At 37.2% G+C, this 19,726-nt stretch overlaps 1 protein-coding gene across 2 annotated transcripts in view; it reads left to right on the forward strand.

The window, feature by feature from the left end:
- Positions 1–19,726, forward strand: part of mylk3 (myosin light chain kinase 3) — an 83,834-nt gene that overhangs the window by 50,763 nt on the left and 13,345 nt on the right. For both annotated transcript variants that reach the window (XM_028809655.2, XM_028809654.2), the window contains exons 6-8: positions 12,184–12,277; positions 14,709–14,818; positions 19,127–19,268. In XM_028809655.2, the coding sequence (XP_028665488.2) occupies positions 12,184–12,277; positions 14,709–14,818; positions 19,127–19,268 (346 nt within the window). The remainder of the gene's footprint in view (positions 1–12,183; positions 12,278–14,708; positions 14,819–19,126; positions 19,269–19,726) is intronic.

A 19,726-nucleotide genomic window follows, 5' to 3' on the forward strand; every position in this document is an offset into this window, starting at 1 on the left:
TTCACTGATGACTCCATTGTGGTAGGTTTCACAGCTGGTGCAGATGAGTCAGCATACAGAAACGAGGTGCAGAAACTTACAGTGTGGTACTCCAGGAACAGTCTCTCACTTAACACCTGCAAAACTGAGGAGGTGGTCATTGACTTCAGGAGGTGCAGAGCAGAGCCAGCCCCATTCTACATCAATGGGGACCCAATAGAAGAGGGTCACCTCCTTTACATTCTTGGGTAGTCACATGTCTGAGGATCTGTCTTGGACAGCAGACTCTCTGGCAGTGGTCAAAAAGCTCCAGTAGTGTCTGCATTTCCTGAGACTTCTCCGGAAAATGGAAATGAAGGGGAAGCTGCTGTTGACCTTTTACCGCTCAACCATCAAGAGTGTTTAGCATGCTGTATTTCAACATGGTATGCTGGCTGTACAGAAGCAGGCAGGAAAGCTCTGCAGAGAATATATCCACAGCAGAGAAAATCATTGGTTGCTCTCTGCCCTCCCTGGAAGATATCTCCAGTGCCCAATACCTCCGCAGAGTTGGAAAATCATTAAAGACCATTTCCATTCTCTGCCACTCACTGTTCTTACTACTGCTCTCCATCAGGCAGTACAAGAGCATTAAATGTAGAGCCAAAAGATTTACAGATAGTTTTTATCCTCTGGCCATCAGACTTTTAAAAACTCATAAAACTGTTATATAACTTTTTTTTTCATTTCCAGTATGTACCATGATTACTTTACTGGATAATAATTTCCACCCCTCATTTATGTATAGTATGTATTTGTTATAGGGTATATGCTTTTTATATTATTTATTTGTCATTGTTTGTTGTACTTGCACCATTTGCAGGATAGCTTTTACAATTTCATTGTACTGGTACATTGACAATACTGTAAAGGCTTTCTAATAAATAAAGATATGGAGCACCAACTTAGTCCTCGGGACCCACAGTGGCTGCAGGTATTGGTCCCAACCAACTTCTGTTTTTAATTGGACTTCTTACCTAATTACGTGAGCTATTTTTTCCCAGTTTCAGTTTTTTGGATTCATTGTAGAAGTTACAAAACTAAGTCTGGCAATTTTTATTAAAATTAACTAAACAGTTACAGTATATGAGAATAATGTAGTTTTTTTTGTTTTACTTTTTGACACTATTTTCAGTAGCTGAAGCTTTACATCATTCAGTGGTGTTTACCTAGGTGTCTGCTCTGCTTGCTTTTAAATGTCATTAGTAGGGTGCAATGAAGAGAGCAAACTACAAGGAAAAAGTGCAAAATAACAGGAAATCATCAAAATGATTGTATGTCTGTCCGCTTTTCACAAGAGAACTACTTAATGGATTTAGATCAGATTTTATTCTGTAATTTGCTTGATCATTCTGGTTGATTTTGCGACTTCTCTCATTGTGCTAAGTATCATAGTACGCTTGCGGTACCGATTTATTTGTAAAAATCCGAGAGGGACACAGCAGGCCAAAAGGAGAGGGGTTGGGCCCTCCTCACTAATGCGCCAGCCTCGGAGCGTGAACCTTACCTCCGCTTAGCTAGCAAACGAGAGAACTACTTAACAGATTTAAATCGGGTTTTTTCTATAATTTGTTTGAACATTCCAGTTGATTTTGTGACTTCTCTCATCACGCTAAGAATCATAGTTCGCTTGCAGGAGTGATATATTCGTCACTCACACGCCAGCCTCCATTCAATTCTGTGTATTTCCGCATTTTGGAGTGTACCTTGCCTCTGCTTAACTAGTGATACCTGTTTATTGATTTTTTAAGTTTGTCCTGTTTCACTACCATGTAGGTGTAGGCATGGGGGACGGCTAGTGTCTTATAAATGTAAAAATCATACTACGGTGCTTTTGTGAATGCAGAATAAGAGAAGAGTAATAAAAACATCAGCTAATGAAATTAGATTAGTTATTATCAATTATTATCACTGACCGTGAATCTGCTTGGAACAAAAACCCTTAGCTACAGTGGGTCCCCTGGACAGAGTTTGGGAATCAAGTCACAGTTGTAAACATCATAAAATAGTTTTATCAAAAACCAAGTCTTTTACCATCTATCTATCTTATACAAAATGTCTGCTGTTACAGCATGTCACAGATAGAGCGTCATATGCCTGGGAACGATAAAGGGCTATTGTGAACAGACACTTAAAAAAGAAGTGACCATCAAGATATAATTTTACAAGTTGACATTGACAATGATGTCACCATCATAATGATAAAACATACAATAAGGGGAAAATGGAAAATAATTTAAGCTTTCCTTGCAATCATTAGACGTCTTTAAATTAATATTTACTCCATTCTGATATTTGCTGTTCACTGAGTATTAATTGTGATGGGAATATAAGATCTAAAATGTATCCATCCAACCCCTATAAGTTGAGTAACTTTGTATTTCTTCTTTAATTTCTGTTTTTTATTTCATGCATAAAAGACTTTACTAAAGTGTTACAAGTTGCTTCTCTAAAATGTACATTTTTAATTGGTTTGACCAAAATTCTTATTAATCTGTTAGGTGATTTATGTATGCATATAGTAAAATATGGCCTTAGTTTGAGCTAAAACGTATACCTGTATCGGTAGGTTTATCTAAAGGATATATTGAAAAGTCTATGCAGTGCTCTGACATTCGATATTCACTTGGCCATGTTTGATATAAGCAATGAACAACTGGCAAGAAAGATGCAGTTAATCCTTTAGCTAAAGGTTGGCTTGCTTTTTTTGATTACGTGCGGAGTTATTTTTATAAGGTGATAAGCTTACCTGGTTTCTGATCTTTCTATTTTAGTTAGTTTTCTTTCCATTGCTAGACATGGCACATATTCTGATGCAAACCATTTGATTCTGCAGTTTTTGGAAGTATTTATAAAAAAAATCAAAAATTTAAATGAAAGTTTAAAATACATATTTTATTAATAATTGACCACAAAAAAATATTTTTCTTGTTCTTTTTTGATTAAACTAAGACAGATTACTTAATGTCTGTATTTTTCAACCTGTAATTTAAAACTTATGCTAAAGTACAAACTATTCAAGAAGCAAGCAAAATATCATCTTGTATATAAGTGCTCATCTGAAACATTAAACACAACTGAAGTTTAAGTTTAAATAATAATCTCTTAATTTCATCTCATATTCCTTTGATTTTGCATTAACAGAAATTGAAGGAATAGGTTAAGTGCAAGATTTTATCCTTGCAACTTACATATTTTCACAATGGTTATAATAAATTAGTGTCTGTCTGGGATCAAGATAACATTTTAACAGTATCAGACCCAAAGGCTGAAGTCAGCCCTGAATAGGGATTGCAATTGCATACTCATGTTGGTATCTATATTGGCTCACGCTCAGGCAATTTAATTTCTTGATTTAATCTAACATTCATATCTTTGGGATGCTATGAAAAGTAAAACAATATAATCTGAGGAAATCACATTGGCAAAAAGATAACAATTAAAACTCCAGACAAAGAATTAATCGGCTGGGAATCCCGGACGTTATAAGGCAAGTGCCCCAGCTGCTGCCTAATTCTACCTGTCATGATCATCAGATTTTTCCCCATACAAGTCCTGAGGACAACTTTAATCAAATCGAAATTCAGAGATATTAGGGACATTACAGACGAGAAATTAGACACACAGTTGTCAAATTCAAAATAGAGTAAAACAAGAGATCCATCTTCAGATTAAACAGATCATACAAAAATGTATGTCAAATGCAATACTAGAGTCAAAAACATAATTTTCCTTAAAAGAAGATTTTCTACAAAGTCTTCCATTTATATTAGTAAAAAGTTAGGACACTACTTTAATCTTGGAGCCACACTACGTTAAATATGCATTTTGTGCCAGGAACAGCAAGGCACCATGTTGACAAGACAGACAAAATTGTAGAGCCTACAGTGGATTGAGAAAGTATTCAGACCCCTTCATTTTGTGGAAACTTTATTGCATTGTACATTTAATTTTAAACTTTAAATTTATTTTAGTTGCATTAATCTACACTTAGTGACCCAAGATGACAAAGTGAAATTACATTTTTAGAAAGGTTTGCAAACTTATTAGAAATCCATCTATTATCCAACCTGCTATATCCTAACACAGGGTCACGGGGGGTCTTCTGGAGCCAATCTCAGCCAACACAGGGTGCAAGGCAGGAACAAACCCCAGGCAGGGCACCAGCCCACCACAGGACACACACTAGGGACAGTTTAGGATCGCCAATGCACCTAATCTGCATGTCTTAGGACTGTGGGAGGAAACCCACGCAGACACGTAGAGAACATGCAAACTACACACAGGGAGGACCCGGGAAGCAAACCCAGGTCTCCTTACTGCGAGGCAGCAGTGCTACCCACTGCGTCACCGTGCCGCTCTTATTAGAAATCAACAGATGAAATCTGTTGTTTATGTAAGTTATTCAGACTATTAGCAGTGGCACTCCAAATTGTAGTCGGGTACAATGTGTTTCCTTTAATTATCCTTAAGATGTCTTTAGAACTTGCCTGGAGTCCACTTGTGGGAAATTGAATTAATTTAACATAGTTTAGAAAGGACCACACCTGTGACACACCTTTCACACTACATGTCAGGACAAAACCAAGCCATGAAGTGTAAGGAACTCTCTGTACACCTCCGCAATAAAATTGTGCCAAGTCATAGATCCACACAAGGGTCTAAGAACATTCCTAAAGCTTGGAGTGTTCCCAGGAGCACAGGGGCCTCAATAATTGTGAAATGGAAGAAGTTTGGAATCACCAGGACTCTTTCTAGAGTTGGACTTCTGGACAAACTGAGTAACTGAACAAGAAGGACCAAAAACTTAATGGTCACTTTAACAGCGCTTCTATAGTCCTTTGATGAGAAGGGACAACCTGTCACAAATACAACAGTCTGAGCAGCGCACTGTGAATCAGGCATTTATAGTAGAGTGGCTAGACAGAAGCCATTCTTGAGTAAAAGGCAAATGATGGAATTTAAAGGACTATGAGAGCATGAGGAAAAAGATTCTCTTATCTGATGAGGCAAAAACTGAAATCTTTGGGTAGAACTCCAAGCAGTATGTCTGGTGAAGTCCAGGCCCTTACTCATCACCTGCCTCATACCATCCCTGCAGTGAAACATGATATTAGAGGCTATGTTATCAGAGTCCTTCTCCACAGCGACAGTGAGACTGGTCAGAATTGAGGGAAGGATGAATGCAGCCAAACACAGAGATGTCCTTGATGAAAACCTGCTCCAGAGTGCATTCAACATCAGGCTGGGGTGCGCTGACTGCCCTTGAGTAGCCCAGCCAATGACCAGACCCTAAACCCCATACAACATCTGTGGAGAGACCTGAAGATGGCAGTTTGCAGAAGCCTCCCACCCAGTGTAATGGAGCTTGAGAGAATTTGTCAGGAAGAATGGGATAAACTACCCATTTCCAGGTGTATAAAGCTTGTTGAGAGTTTCCCAAGATGACTCAAAGCTGTAATGGCAGCCAAAGGGGCTGAATCAAAGGTATGAATGCTTCAATGAATGAGAGATTTCAATGATTTTCTATTAAATTTGCAAACCTTTCTGAAATGATGTGTTCAGTTTGTCATTATGGGTTATTGAATATAAACTTGTGGGCAAAAATGGAAAATATGTCCATTTTAATTAAATCTACAACACAACAAACTGTGCAGAATATGAAGGGGTCTGTTTGCTTTCTGAAACCACTGTATATACACAAATGAACCAAATTTTGCCTCCCATGAAAAACGTTAAAGAATTGTACAAATGATGATCTCAGTCATAACAGAACAAACAATAAATAAATGATCAATAACATGATATTATTTGCAGAATCCTGACACTACCTTTCTTATGGTGCAATGTAGAATCCAGCATATTTAATTAAAAAAACTGTAAAATCTTAATGGGAAAATATAACTCAGATTCCACTGAAGTAATTCTTAATAAAGAAATAGATTATTCATTCCACAAGTAAGTATTCCTTCTAAAAGCAAAATTATAAAGAGTTCAGGTTCTTAAGTAAACTTTAGAAGAAGCATTATTAGGAGTCATTCGATGCGCAAATAAGATGATTTGCACAAATTCAGGTTAAGTATGTATGTGTCTATGGAATAGTTAATTTTAGTATCTAACACCTAACTAAAAAGTAAAAACTACTGAGAAGAACCAGTCATGAAAACATGTAAATTAGTAGTATTTATTATTCACAGGCCATCAGGGTAATTCAAGAGATTGCAGTTTTGCATGTCTAAGATGCTAAGATGAAGAGAAACTAAATACATTTGTTCATGTGCTTGACTATATACAAATCACATCAAATTTTAACTACAGTTTACCACATGGTATGTGTGTGACTCTGAAATCAAAAGTTGCATGTATAGTGGAAGGCAAAACTGACCCTTTATGGCCTAAATATTCATGTTGTGTTTTGTGCACGACTAACGATCATTACTGTGCAGTATGGTGTGGATGGCATCTTATAATAAGAAGTCAGAACTTTTCAGCAATGTTGAAAATATGAAAGGCCAAAATTGAACTTCCCAAGTCCATAATGTTGATGGAGATTTATCATAAAAGACTCAAAAATTATGATGTCTGCCAAAGCTAATGAGCCTAACATCCAGCTTGACTCTTCACCATAGTACTCCACTGGCTGTTGCTAGGTAGCTTCCACTGCTTGAAAGTCACTTGAGTCTCATTTTAAACTTGAATGCTGCCATATTTAAGAAGGCTTCTGACATTTAGCATGCACTTTGTTAATTAGTAGTATTTCTTTAATTATTATTTAAAAGCCTGTTACCATCTCGTTTGCTTTTTCTGGTATTTCAGAGAATTTTTCCTTATCCTCCCAATTTGTCTTCTTGCTGTTGCTATGCTCTCCAATTGACAGTGTCAGTTTTTTTAACCCACATTTAACTGCAGAAATTAATATATCTCGTCATTTCACATACCACTTAAACCCAGAAACTCAACAAAGTGATACGCTGCAAGATGTCTTTAAGAAGGCATTGAGTCAATATAAGTGATATGTGGTTATGGCAACAGTTACTTACTGATTTTATGTGTAATTAATTTAAAATGATCTTTAAAATGTTTATATTTTCATAATGTACAATGTACTGTGATGATCAATATCAAAATTATAAGTTAAAATAGGTTAAGAGGTCATGCTGTAGCACAATAAGTGTGAAAAGAATAGAATGAATGCACCTTATACCTTTGTGTTTGTTAATCTGATACCAAGTGTTGTATATGTTCTTGCAGCCCTGACACATACTCAAGTATATGAGTAATATTTGATAAATTTCCTTATTTTATGCAAACCTGACATTCCCGTTACTACAATATTCTGAAGTGCTGATATTTCTTGTGGTTTTGCAATTTTAGTCAGTCAGTCATTTTCTTCTTCTTTTGTCTGCTCCCGTTAGGGGCTGCCACAGCGGATTACCTTCATCCATACCTTTCTGTCTTCTGCATCTTGTTCTGTTACACCCATCACCTGCATGTCCTCTCTCACCACATCCATAAACCTTCTCTTAGGCCTTCCTCTTTACCTCTTCCCTGGCAGCTCTATCCTTAGCATCCTTCTCCCAATATACCCAGCATCTCTCCTCTGCATATGTCCAAACCAACGCAATCTCGCCTCTCTGACTTTGTCTCCCAACCATCCAACTTGAGCTGACCCTCTAATGTACTCATTTCTAATCCTAGCCATCCTTGTCACACCCAGTGCAAATCTTAGCATCTTTAACTCTGCCACCTCCAGCTCTGTCTCCTGCTTTCTGGTCAGTGCCACTGTCTACAACCCCTATAACATAGCTGGTCTCACTACTGTCCTGTAGACCTTCCCTTTCACTCTTGCTGATATCTGTCTGCCACAAAGTACTCCTGACACTCTTCTCCACCCATTCCACTGACCTTCCTCTCATTTACACACATGTATTCTGTCTTGTTCCTACTGATCTTCATTCCTCTCCTCTCTAGAGCATATCTCCACCTCTCCAGGGTCTCCTCAACCTGCTCTCTACTATCGCTACAGATCACAACATCATAGTCCATGGGGACTCCTGTCTAATCTCATCTGTCAACCTGTCCATCACCATTGCAAATAAGAAAGGGCTCAGAGCCAATCCCTGATGTAATCCCACATCCACCTTGAATTCATCCGTCACTCCTACCACAGAACTCATCACAGTCACACTTCCCTCGTACATAACCTGTACAACTCTTACATACTTCTCTGCCACTCCTGACTTCTTCATACAATACTACAAATCCTCTCGAGGTACCCTGTCATATGCTTTCTCCAGGTCCACAAAGATGCAATGCAACTCCTTCTGGCCTTCTCTATACTTCTCCATCAACACCCTTACAGCAAACATTGCATCTGTGGTGCTCTTTCTTGGCATGAAACCATACTGCTGCTCACTAATCATCACCTCACTTCTTAACCTAGCTTCCACTACTGTTTCCCATAACTTCATGCTGTGGCTCATCAATTTTATCCCTCTGTAACTACTATAGTCCTGCACATCCCCCTTACTCTTAAATATCGGGACCAGTACACTTCTCAGTTTCCAAGATTCCATTAAACAATCTTGTTAAAACCTCCACTGCCATCTCTCCTAAACACCTCCATGCTTGCACAGGTATGTCATCTGGACCAATGGCTTTTCCATTCTTCATCCTCTTCATAGCTGTTTTTACTTCCTCCTTGATAATCCGCACTTCCTGATTCACTATCTCCATGTCATCCAACCTCTTCTCTCTCTCGTTCTGTTTATTCATCAGCCTCTCAAAGTACTCTTTCCATCTGCTCAACGCACTCTCCTCACTTGTGAGTACGTTTCCATCTTTATCCTTTATTACCCTAACCTGCTGCACATCTTTCCCAGCTCGGTCCTTCTGTCTAGCCAATCAGTACAGGTCCTTTTCTTCCTCCTTAGTGTCCAACCTTTCATACAACTCATCATACGCTTTTTCTTTAGCCTTTGCCACCTCTCTCTTTACCTTGTGCCTTATCTCCTTGTACTCTTGTCTACTTTGTGCATCTCTCTGACTATCCCACTTCTTGTTTGCATCCTCTTCCTCTGCATACTCTCCTGTACTTCCCCATTCCACCACCAGGTTTCCTTTTCGTCCTTCTTCTGTCCAGATGTCACGCCAAGCACCCTTCTTGCTGTCACCCTTACTACATCTGCTGTAGTTTCTCAACTGTCTGGTAATTCTTCAGTGACCCCCTGTGCCTGTCTCATCTTCTCCCTAAACTCAACCTTGCAGTCTTCCTTTTTCAACTTCCACCATTTGATCCTTAGCTCTGCCCTCACTCTCTTCCTCTTCTTGATCTCCAACGTCATCCTACAGATCACCATCCTATGCTGCTTAACTACACTTTCCCCGGCCACTACTTTGCAGTCTTCAATCTCCTTTAGATTGACTCTTCTGCATAGGATGTAATCTACCTGTTGCCCCTCCTGACATAACCCTCCCCATTTATCCGGGCTTGGGACCGGCATGAAGAAACACACTGGTTTGTGCATCCCCTGTGGCTGGGTTCAGTCAGTCATTTTCTAATGATATCAAAATAGTGTAGTGGACAGCTTTCCCACCTCACAACACCCGGAGTCTGGTTCATTTCCTTGCTAGGGTTCCTTCTGTGTAGAATTTGCATGTTTTGGGTAATTATCTAATGGGGGCTTTTTTTTCATTGCAGTCTGAAGATGTGTTGTATGCCAAATGCTGCTGTAATAGGCTCTAGTACTTAATGACCTTGGAATTAGATTTAGTTTGTTCAGAAGATTAATGGATAAATTAACAGAAAGTAATTGTGCACTCAGAAAAAAAGAAAATCAAGAGGTTTAGAAATGTCTGGTATTGTAGAATGAGAGCACCACCTAACTCTAGAATTAAATAATGGATTTCATTAACAGCATGAATTGGCCTTTAATTAAGAAACTGGTTGGAACAAAAGTAGTGACCCTGTAGGAGTTTGTGACCTTTGAGTTAGCTGGTCAATTGCTGGCTGACCTTGCCCCTCATTATTGATTGGTTGCTGCTAAGGAAAAAGAAAAAGAAACAATTCATGGATTTGAATCTGAGTTTGACAACCCTGCTCTAGATGCTAGCCTCTCATCTTCCTGTGGGCAAGTATTTCTTCCAAATTGATCTTCTCAACTCCACACTTAGTAGTCCACTGACACAGAGCAGTCTTTAAACCTCTTGCATATTTCCAGGGCAACCAAGATACGTTTCCTCAGCCAGAAATATGCTAAGATCATCTTGAGGCCATCTTTTTATAGCCTTCACTGGTGGCTCAAGGTGTCGCTACCATTCCTGAAACTTGATTTACCATTAAGGGGCCATAGTGTCTTCTTGTGCTACCACTCACTGATTTAGGGTAGTTATTCTGTCTTTCTACTACGCTTCATGACAACTCCATCTCTTCTGTGACCAAGAAGCTTTTATGTTTGAGTCACTCTTTGAATAACTAAAAACATTCAACCTAATGAATTTCCCCTTGGGGATCAATATCTATCTATCTATCTATCTATCTATCTATCTATCTATCTATCTATCTATCTATCTATCTATCTATCTATCTATCTATCTATCTATCTATCTATCTATCTATCATAATGTTATGTCAGTTACAAAAACACAAAGTGTCTCGGCTGCTCCACAGCTCAGACATCCACTGCCTGTCTTTTCCTCAAATTAACAGCCCTCTGTAATCTTCTGGCAATTATTGTTTAAGAGCAATTCTTGGTTTTTTAAAGCATCCAGCCAGGAAGTGCACATTTCTTATGAGAATAAAATAAAAAACAAAAGAAATAAAAAATAAAATTGAAAACAGAAGAAAACATTGCTTAAGAGTTGCAAATTATTTTTCAAATAAGAGGTTTTAACCTCAAACAAAGGTTTGAAATGTGGCTATGCTGTTTACATTTATAAAAGAAAATTTGACAGGAGAACATGGGTATATTGTGGCAACTCTGACCCATCTGTGCGGACCATTTCTAGGAAATTGAGAAATGATAATGTCTTTAATCGAGTAGGAAAATGAAACCTAACTTGATAAATGATGACTCACGTGTATAACAATCCATATCATCCAGCTGTTATTATAACGTGTATTGACATTTCCAACATTTTATACCTCAAACAGAATAATTATGATGTATAGACTGTATTTTAGTTCTCGTGTATGAGGGTCAATGCTGCACATTTACATTGAAGAATTTTTTTTTGGTAGTTTTATAGGATATCTGGTGTTACTTAGATGCCTAATGAATATAGCTTTGAATGAGTGAATTTTTATATAATTTAAATATATTCTGTGATTTTTGTCAAGAATCAAATCTGTAATTCTGATAGCAAAATGTCTTACAGCAGGGGTGTCGAACTCCGGTCCTGGAGGGCCGCAGTGGGTACAGGTTTTCCTTCTAACCATCTCCTTAATTAGTAATCAGTTTTTGCTGCTAATTAACTTCTTATGCCTTTGTTTTAATTGATGTGACTCAGACCCCTCAGTTGTTTCTTTGTCCTTAATTAGCAGCCAAACAATAATGAGACACAAAATAAGCAGCCACATGACCAGCTCCCCTGTGCCCATCACACAACAGCTGAAAATAAAGAAGGGTGAAGGTCTCAGTAAAACAGACAATCAACAGTTTTGGAAATTTCTGCTGTGGCAGAACAAGAGCAGCAACAAGCCATTGAATTAAATGACGGGTTCAATTAACAACAAGAATCAGCATCTCATTAAGAAACTGGTTGGAGTGAAATTGGTTGGAGTTTGAATCCCCAGTTTAACTGATAATCTGTTGGCTCGTTTCACGTCTAATTTCTGTTTGGCTGTCATTTAATAAAGAAAAGAATCAGTTCAAGCGACTAAATCCTTAAAACAGGGCTAAAGAAAAGAAGTTAATTAGCAGTGAAAACTGGTCACTTATTATGAAAAATGTTAGAATGAAAACCTGCAGCCACTGCGGCCCTCCAGACCTGGAGTTACAGTATATGATATCATTTACATTTGCATTGTCTGGATCAAGTGTTGAGTGGTATGTATATACATGGATTCTATGAAGAGATCCAATTAGATTTATTGTGGATTATATAGCCTGCTGTGAATGTTTTAACTTAATGTACTTGTGTTTTACTTGTATGTTTTGGTTACAGGGGACGCTTTGGACAGGTTCACAAGTGTGCAGAAGTTTCATCTGGTTTGGTACTAGCAGCCAAGATCATAAAAGTTAAATGCTCAAAGGACAGGGTAAGTAAGTGCTGCACAGTGGAAATGGAGGTGGGCACAAAGAAGTTGATTTATGTGTCTCATCTGTCTGTTTGGATCAGAGATGCCTTGCACTGACAGCCCATCAAAAGATTAATGACAAGATTTTTCTTGGAAGCAGTTAATCCCTTTTAACCTTTCAGCTGTTAAGGTAGAATTTCTTATGTGGATTGTTTTCAAGGTAATCCACTTCAAAAAGGCTCCGAGTACCCGCCTCGGTCTTGCCAGATCTCATTCATACAAGGCAATGTTCTCTTTTCTGTTGTTTCCAATCAGTTATTAGAGCTGATTTCTTATGAGAACGTTGTCTGCTTTCCAAAAGACGTTGAATTCCAAAAATCAAATTGTTCAAGCAACAGTAGTAATAATATTGTTTGTTATAAGAGAAAATTCAGAATCTTCTAAATTAAAGTATCAGATCAGTTTTTTTTTCAGGTACTGGTTTGAGCAGACATCCTTGTTGAATTTTTAACCAATTTAATGTCTGTCACTGCTTACTTTCACTTATTCCAGGCCAAGTTAGATAACTCAATTAATCACACAGTTGGTATATTATCATTACCTTAAAGTTAAGTGCTTTGAGATGAGAGAAATTTTATTAGGACTGAATGAAAGTTTCGAGTAATGCCATTATCTGTGACTAAAGGACATACTAACCAGAATATGCCCCTTAAAACTGAATTAAAATGGCATCACATTGCTGAAATATTAATATCATATTTTAAATCCCAATGAAATGGTAATGTAGTTGATCGTGCTGTTGTCTCAGAGCTTCACAAACATATGTTTAATTTCCTTCCTGTGTCCGTACCTATGAATTTTTTTTCTAGGTACTCTGATTTCCTTTCTCATTTTTAAAAACATGCATGCAAAGTAACTGGCAACTTTAAATTGGCTGGAGTATAAACGAAAGAGTATAGATGTGTGCGCATGAGTGTGTCCTGCAATATACTAGCAATGTACTCAAGGCTTAATGTTGCCAAGGAAAGCTCTGCCCCCTTCTGGCCCTGTAGTGGAAGAAGTTCACAAAATTATGGTATGTTGTTTAATTAGTATGGGCTGTCCTACAGGTATGGTTTGTGATTTAATTAAAAAAAAAGTTAAATGTAGCTAACAGAGATAACCCTCAGTGGCCAAGTGTCCATAGTCAGGCAAGCACTCAGTTAATTTCACTGCTATAGCATCCTTTGTGCTATTATAAGGCAATGTCTGCAAATTATAGTTGATGACAATCAAATAACTAATTGTGAGTGTTTTCAAAAATAAACCAGTATGTGTTATCTTTCTTTTTGATTAAGTTTAAACCTTTATTCTCTCTGATGCAAAGTTCTGAATATTTTCATATACTCCAGATAACATTTGGAATTTATACATTTTTGAGCAAATTAGGAATTTTTTTAAGGTTGTGCTTTTCATTCATATAGTTTGAAGACTGTGTCACTGTAATACAAATCAAAAAAATATTACTTTCAATTTTTTTTGTATGAAGTTACAAGTTAGCACCATTAACAGCTATGCAACATTGAACATAATTAATAAAAAACTCACAGATGACATGCTACATTTAAATCAACTTAAATTATTAATGTTTGAGAACTATTCCTGTATGTAATACATGTTCTGTACAAGCAGATTGTTAAGGTACTATACAACATCTGCTTAATTTGGAAGGATTGCTGTCATTTTTTGGATATAACAGATTTAGATGTCTCAGTGTAACTTAATAAATGTATTTATCTTTAACCTGAATGGAAAGTAGAGTCTGTCACTTCCATTTATTTCTTAACCAAGAAATTATTCAGCAGATTCCAGAATCCTTATTTAATTTTTCTTCTGCATAAAGAACAATACTGTAAGTTACTATAAATCATCTCTTAAATCTAAACTGTTTCAGTGCTTTCTAAAAAATAAACTCAAATACAGTATATGTGACACATGCCATTGTTATTTGAACATATCAGACAAGCCTTTAATGTAAAGTGCATTGAGAAATAATCATAAATGATCGATTCCTGGCATTGACAGAAGGAATGATACTCTGTTGGGCCCTTAAGCAAGTCCCTTAACCTGCAATTGCTCCAGGGGCTCTGTACAAATAGCTGACCCTACCCTTTGACCCCAAAACTCTCTGGAGAGTAAGTTGAGGTATGTGAAAAATGTCAAATTCCTAATACAAGTAAATTGTATATGGTGAATAAAGGAGATATGTTCTTCCCCACAACAGCTGGAAGAAGGTCTCATGTGATGGTTCATATATGTAGAACATGACAGTTCTCAAATTTACAAGCATGCATTATTATTTTTGTTGTTTTTATTTGTCTTCCTCTCTGTTATTCATATTATCTGTATTTGGTTAGTTAAAAATATGTTTACTTCTGTCACTGATTTTTATTTCTTGTTATATTTATTTAAGGAAGAAGTAAAGAATGAAATTGGAGTAATGAATCAACTCAACCATGTCAATCTGATCCAACTCTATGATGCCTATGAATCTAAGAACAGTCTTACTTTAATTATGGAATAGTAAGTTAAAACATTTTTATCCTGCATATTTTATTTTATCCATCCATCCATCCATCCTCTTCCGCTTATCCGAGGTCGGGTCGCGGGGGCAGCAGCTTGAGCAGAGATACCCAGACTTCCCTCTCCCCGGCCACTTCTTCTAGCTCTTCCGAGAGAATTCCGAGGCGTTCCCAGGCCAGCCAAGAGACATAGTCCCTCCAGCGTGTCCTGGGTATTCCCCGGGGCCTCCTCCCAGTTGGACGTGCCCGGAACACCTCACCAGGGAGGCGTCCAGGAGGCATCCTGATCAGATGCCCGAGCCACCTCATCTGACTCCTCTCGATGCGGAGGAGCAGCGGCTCTACTCTGACCCCTCCCGGATGACTGAGCTTCTCACCAAATCTTTAAGGGAGAGCCCAGACACCCTGCGGAGGAAACTCATTTCAGCCGCTTGTATTCGCGATATTTTATATTTTAAATATAATTTTATTTATATATTTTATTTTATTTTTGTTTCATTTTTCATTGAAAATTAAAAGCAAATGTAAAAATAGCAGACTTTGTTCTGTCTGTTGAACTGTCAGACATAGTTGTTGATATTTATGGCAGTGAATCATTTTTTATATTTTTATTTTCTCTACTTGGGTCTTTTTGATCATAGACCAGTGCCTACTCTGTGCTCTGCTACATAGCAGTAAATATGACTGGGTGGTACATCTGCACCACCATACTTCCTACTCTTGACCATACTACAATTGCACATGAGTAAATCATTCAAACTGCATTCCTGCTTTTGTTGATGGCCATTACAAAACACAGTTTTAGAGGAAACTGTTTTCTTATGAATTCATACAGGTAATTAGTAAGGAATATTGGCAATTTTGGGTATGAATATAATTTCATCCTGAAGATTTGAATGTAATGCTTTAATCTGTAATCTTGTACTGTTGTAAAATTTTGGAGGTTTTAGATCAAATGCAATATACACTGAATTGTGGTTTACTTTGACTTATTACATACAACATGGAAGTTTACCGGCTGCACATTATACAGATAAGAACAGGTGAAAAGGAATAATACACTGAACTATGGACAGTTTTCACCACCTCTATATTCTCTCCATGGGGGACCCATACAGTGAGGGCGGAGTGGTGGCTCTGAGGCTAAGGATCTGCGCTGGTATCCCGAAGGTTGCCGGTTCGAATCCCCGTCAGTGCCAAAAGAGATCCTACTCTGCTGGGCCCTTGAGCAAGGCCCTTAACCTGTAATTGCTCCAGGGGGCGCTGTACAATGGCTGACCCTGCGCTCTGACCCCAAGGGGTATGCGAAAAAAACTAACAAACACTGTTGTAAGTCACTCTGGATAAGAGCGTCTGCTAAATGATGTAAATGTAAATGTAAATGAGCTGTGGAAGTGTTTAAACTTGCCAGAGCATGCTGTCGCTCCTGGCTTGTGTTGTACATGGGCCTTGAACTGGGCTGGTGCACTATACCAGCAGTTCTCTGTTTGAGCATAGGAGTACTTCTTGGTCCGACTCTCCAGATTTCCACAATATGGCATATATTTTACCATCAAGCCTCCCCCAAACTTCTGTTATTTGAAGTTTATGTATATGTTACCGTCAATGTATGAAAAGCGGGCATTGTATAGAATACCTAGGCAATATATAGAATTCCTGGCGTTTTTGGGCAAAGTATGAAATATCCAAATTATTTTAATATTAAATATACTTTCCCTAGGCATTGTATATAATACCTAGGCATTATATAGAATGACAAATGCTATTTAGGTAAAGTATTTAAAGAGAGTCATGAAAAGGCCTTCATTAAAAATACATAAATGAAAAAAAAAAAAATCAAACAAAATAAATGAAATAAAACTTTCTTACTGAAAAAAAGAAGAGAAAAAAATTAACCTACTTGTTGCAACAAGGAAGGCTTGAATGGCATTTTTAATTGTACTTCATTGCGAGCGTCGAAAGTCATGTGACATTAGAGACGTCATTAGTGGGAGTATTTTATACTTTGCCGGTTTGTCTTTTAGTATTGCATAGAATGCCTAGGAAATGTGTGTAATATTAATTGTTTCATACTTTGACGTCCAATTTTTGGCATTCTATATATTGCCTAGGCATTCTATACAATGCCTGCTTTTCATACATTGCTGTTAACATATGTAAGAGCTCTGAACAATCCAATCCAGCTTGTTTTTGAAAGTAGTTTATGCCATATTGTGAGAAGCAGGAAGAAGCTGTCACAATAGTGTGTGTACCCAAGGAGGCCACCAGCTAACCACATTTCCTTTGAGTTTCATCTAACTTTTCTTCATCCACATTACAGCTCATTTTATATGTGCCTCAACACCTTGTCTGTTCTTCCTGTGCAGGGCAACAGTTTTTGCTCAATTACAGCATCTGTACTGTGGTACTGTTTTACTTATGCCATTGATTTGCATGAACTGGAAGACACATTTCTCTGCGCAATCACAGCTCAGGCAAGAAAGGACATGCTGTCTACAAATACCCCATTTGCTACAGCATTATTATCAACAAAATATCAAGGAAAAAAAAAAAGCTAATTTTTTCTAACATCACCAAATGTCAATCACATCTGTGAAGGCATTTCTGAGATTCGGGGATATTTATTTTTGCTGTTGTAGAGGGGATTTTACCCTTAAATTCTGATATATCAAACTGTCCTTTCTTAGTGGATATCAACTTACTGAGATCTACCATCCTGCCAAATTTGAGGTTTTTAACTGACTGGGAAATTGTGTTTTTGTTGATGAGTGAGTGAGTCAGTCTGTTTACATTATATATACAGTATATACGTATATATGGCCACATTTCTCACTTCTAAAACGAGCCTTCAGAACAAAAATCTTTAAAATCAAGAAGCTTACTACCCTGTAATTAAAATCAATCAAACTCAAGTTTCTCTGCAAACCATGCAATAATTGTAGCTGTAACACAATTTTTTTACATGGAATACTGTATAATTCAGATTTAAAATTAATCAGATCTTTTGTGGTTCATTTTTTACCGCTGCAGAAGGTGTGGTACCTTTAACAAACAGAATATGGCATCAGGCCAAAAGGTAAAAAAAAAATTGTTATGTTTATTGAAATAAATCACATAGAGGAGATCATATCAAAGAGAACAAAGTAAGTAGAACTTAAAAATAATCCTGCTGCCACTCTGAGCTGATGTCTCAGCATACTTGATTGGCACCAAGCTCTATCTATCTATCTATCTATCTATCTATCTATCTATCTATCTATCTATCTATCTATCTATCTATCTATCTATCTATCTATCTATCTATCTATCTATCTATCTATCTATCAACTTTCCCTGCTTTTAGAATCAGTTGTGCTTGTTCCATAAGGCATTTGTAAACGTTCTCCCAGGATCACTTCCACTGAAGCACTGGAATCATGTCTATGGTTAGTGCAGTCCTTATTTTACTATTTTGTTAGCAGCCTAGGACTATCCCTGTGGTTCTTCTTGGCTTCTGGTGGCCTTGCACTCCTGATACTTTCATTCTCTGTAAATCGCCAGGTGTCTTTATTTACAGGTGCAACATGGTACCATTCAGTCTTCTTGGGAGCAGTGTGCTGCCGTCTAATTGGTTGGAATATTACAACTGATATCCTGCCAGTTTTTACTTAAAATACTGTTACAACATTGTCCCACTTCCTGTTTTCTGCCTCCGTCTTCCCACAATGGTATGCTTGGATCCTATCTTTTTCCCAGTATGAGGATTTCTCTGTTCCAGAGTAATTTTCCTGTAGGTGCTACCTTTGTGATGCTCTTGCCCCAGGAACCTTCTGCCAGCCAGACACATCTTCATTTTGTACAGACTGAATTAAGGTAATTTAGAAGTTTGGTACTGATGTAGCTAGTTGCATTTGTTTAAGTGTCATTGACAAATGCTTCTATCTGTCTCATGCAATTAAAGTTCATCACTACAATAGAGTATGTATTGAGGTTTAAAATTTTAGATTTTTTACACTTTGATCTATAATTATCTTTTATGTTTGCCCTCTGCAAAGTAAAAACACTTAAAATGTGTGCAATATATCAATTTCACCAAATGTAAAAGAAAAGTCTGAATGTAATGCATGTCCATTTATTTCTTTCTTTTCTTCTGCCCTTAATAATATTAAATGGGTTTCATTTGGTGTAGCTACGGCTTTATACAATGTCTGAAATTCTTTATTTTATAATTAAGCTGTCTAATTTCTCCCTTACTGCTCATCTTTTGTTAATATGGTTCTTTTCTTTATGAGGTATATTCTTAGAAGCATGTTTTTTTCTGATTTTGCAGTGTAGATGGTGGTGAGCTCTTTGACAGAATCATTGATGAAAATTATCATCTGACAGAGCTGGATGCCATTGTGTTTGCGAGACAAATCTGTGAAGGAGTTCAATACTTGCATCAGCAGTATATTCTTCATTTAGACCTCAAGGTAACATCAGAAATAGTTTTATAGAAACCAGCACAAAGCACTGGTATATATAAGTACCCTTACATTTGGTGCTCTAAGAGTATATTTTATTTCTGAAAGGTAAAAATCATGTAGCAACCTTGAAATATAAACATCAAAACATTGAAAAGGTACTGCTAATATTCTAACATAGTCTTTCTCATAGATATGTTTATATTGATCAGGAAATATATTGCATAAGAAGCTAAAGTAGGTAAAATGTAAAAGGAAATATTTGTTTTGGGGAGAAAAGACATTTCAGATAAATAATGTAGCTTCTTCTGAACTATAAAAAATGGCAAAATCTGGTATTTATTTGGTTACCATTACAGGAGAAAGTCCTATTAAAATGAACATATTTTATGTACATCTTTGTTAAACATATTCTGAATTTGGCAAAATGCTTTGTGATGTCTGGTACTATTGAAAGTTTACTTCAC

The sequence above is a fragment of the Erpetoichthys calabaricus genome, chromosome 9 (genome assembly GCF_900747795.2).
Source record: "Erpetoichthys calabaricus chromosome 9, fErpCal1.3, whole genome shotgun sequence".
NCBI lineage: Eukaryota > Metazoa > Chordata > Cladistia > Polypteriformes > Polypteridae > Erpetoichthys > Erpetoichthys calabaricus.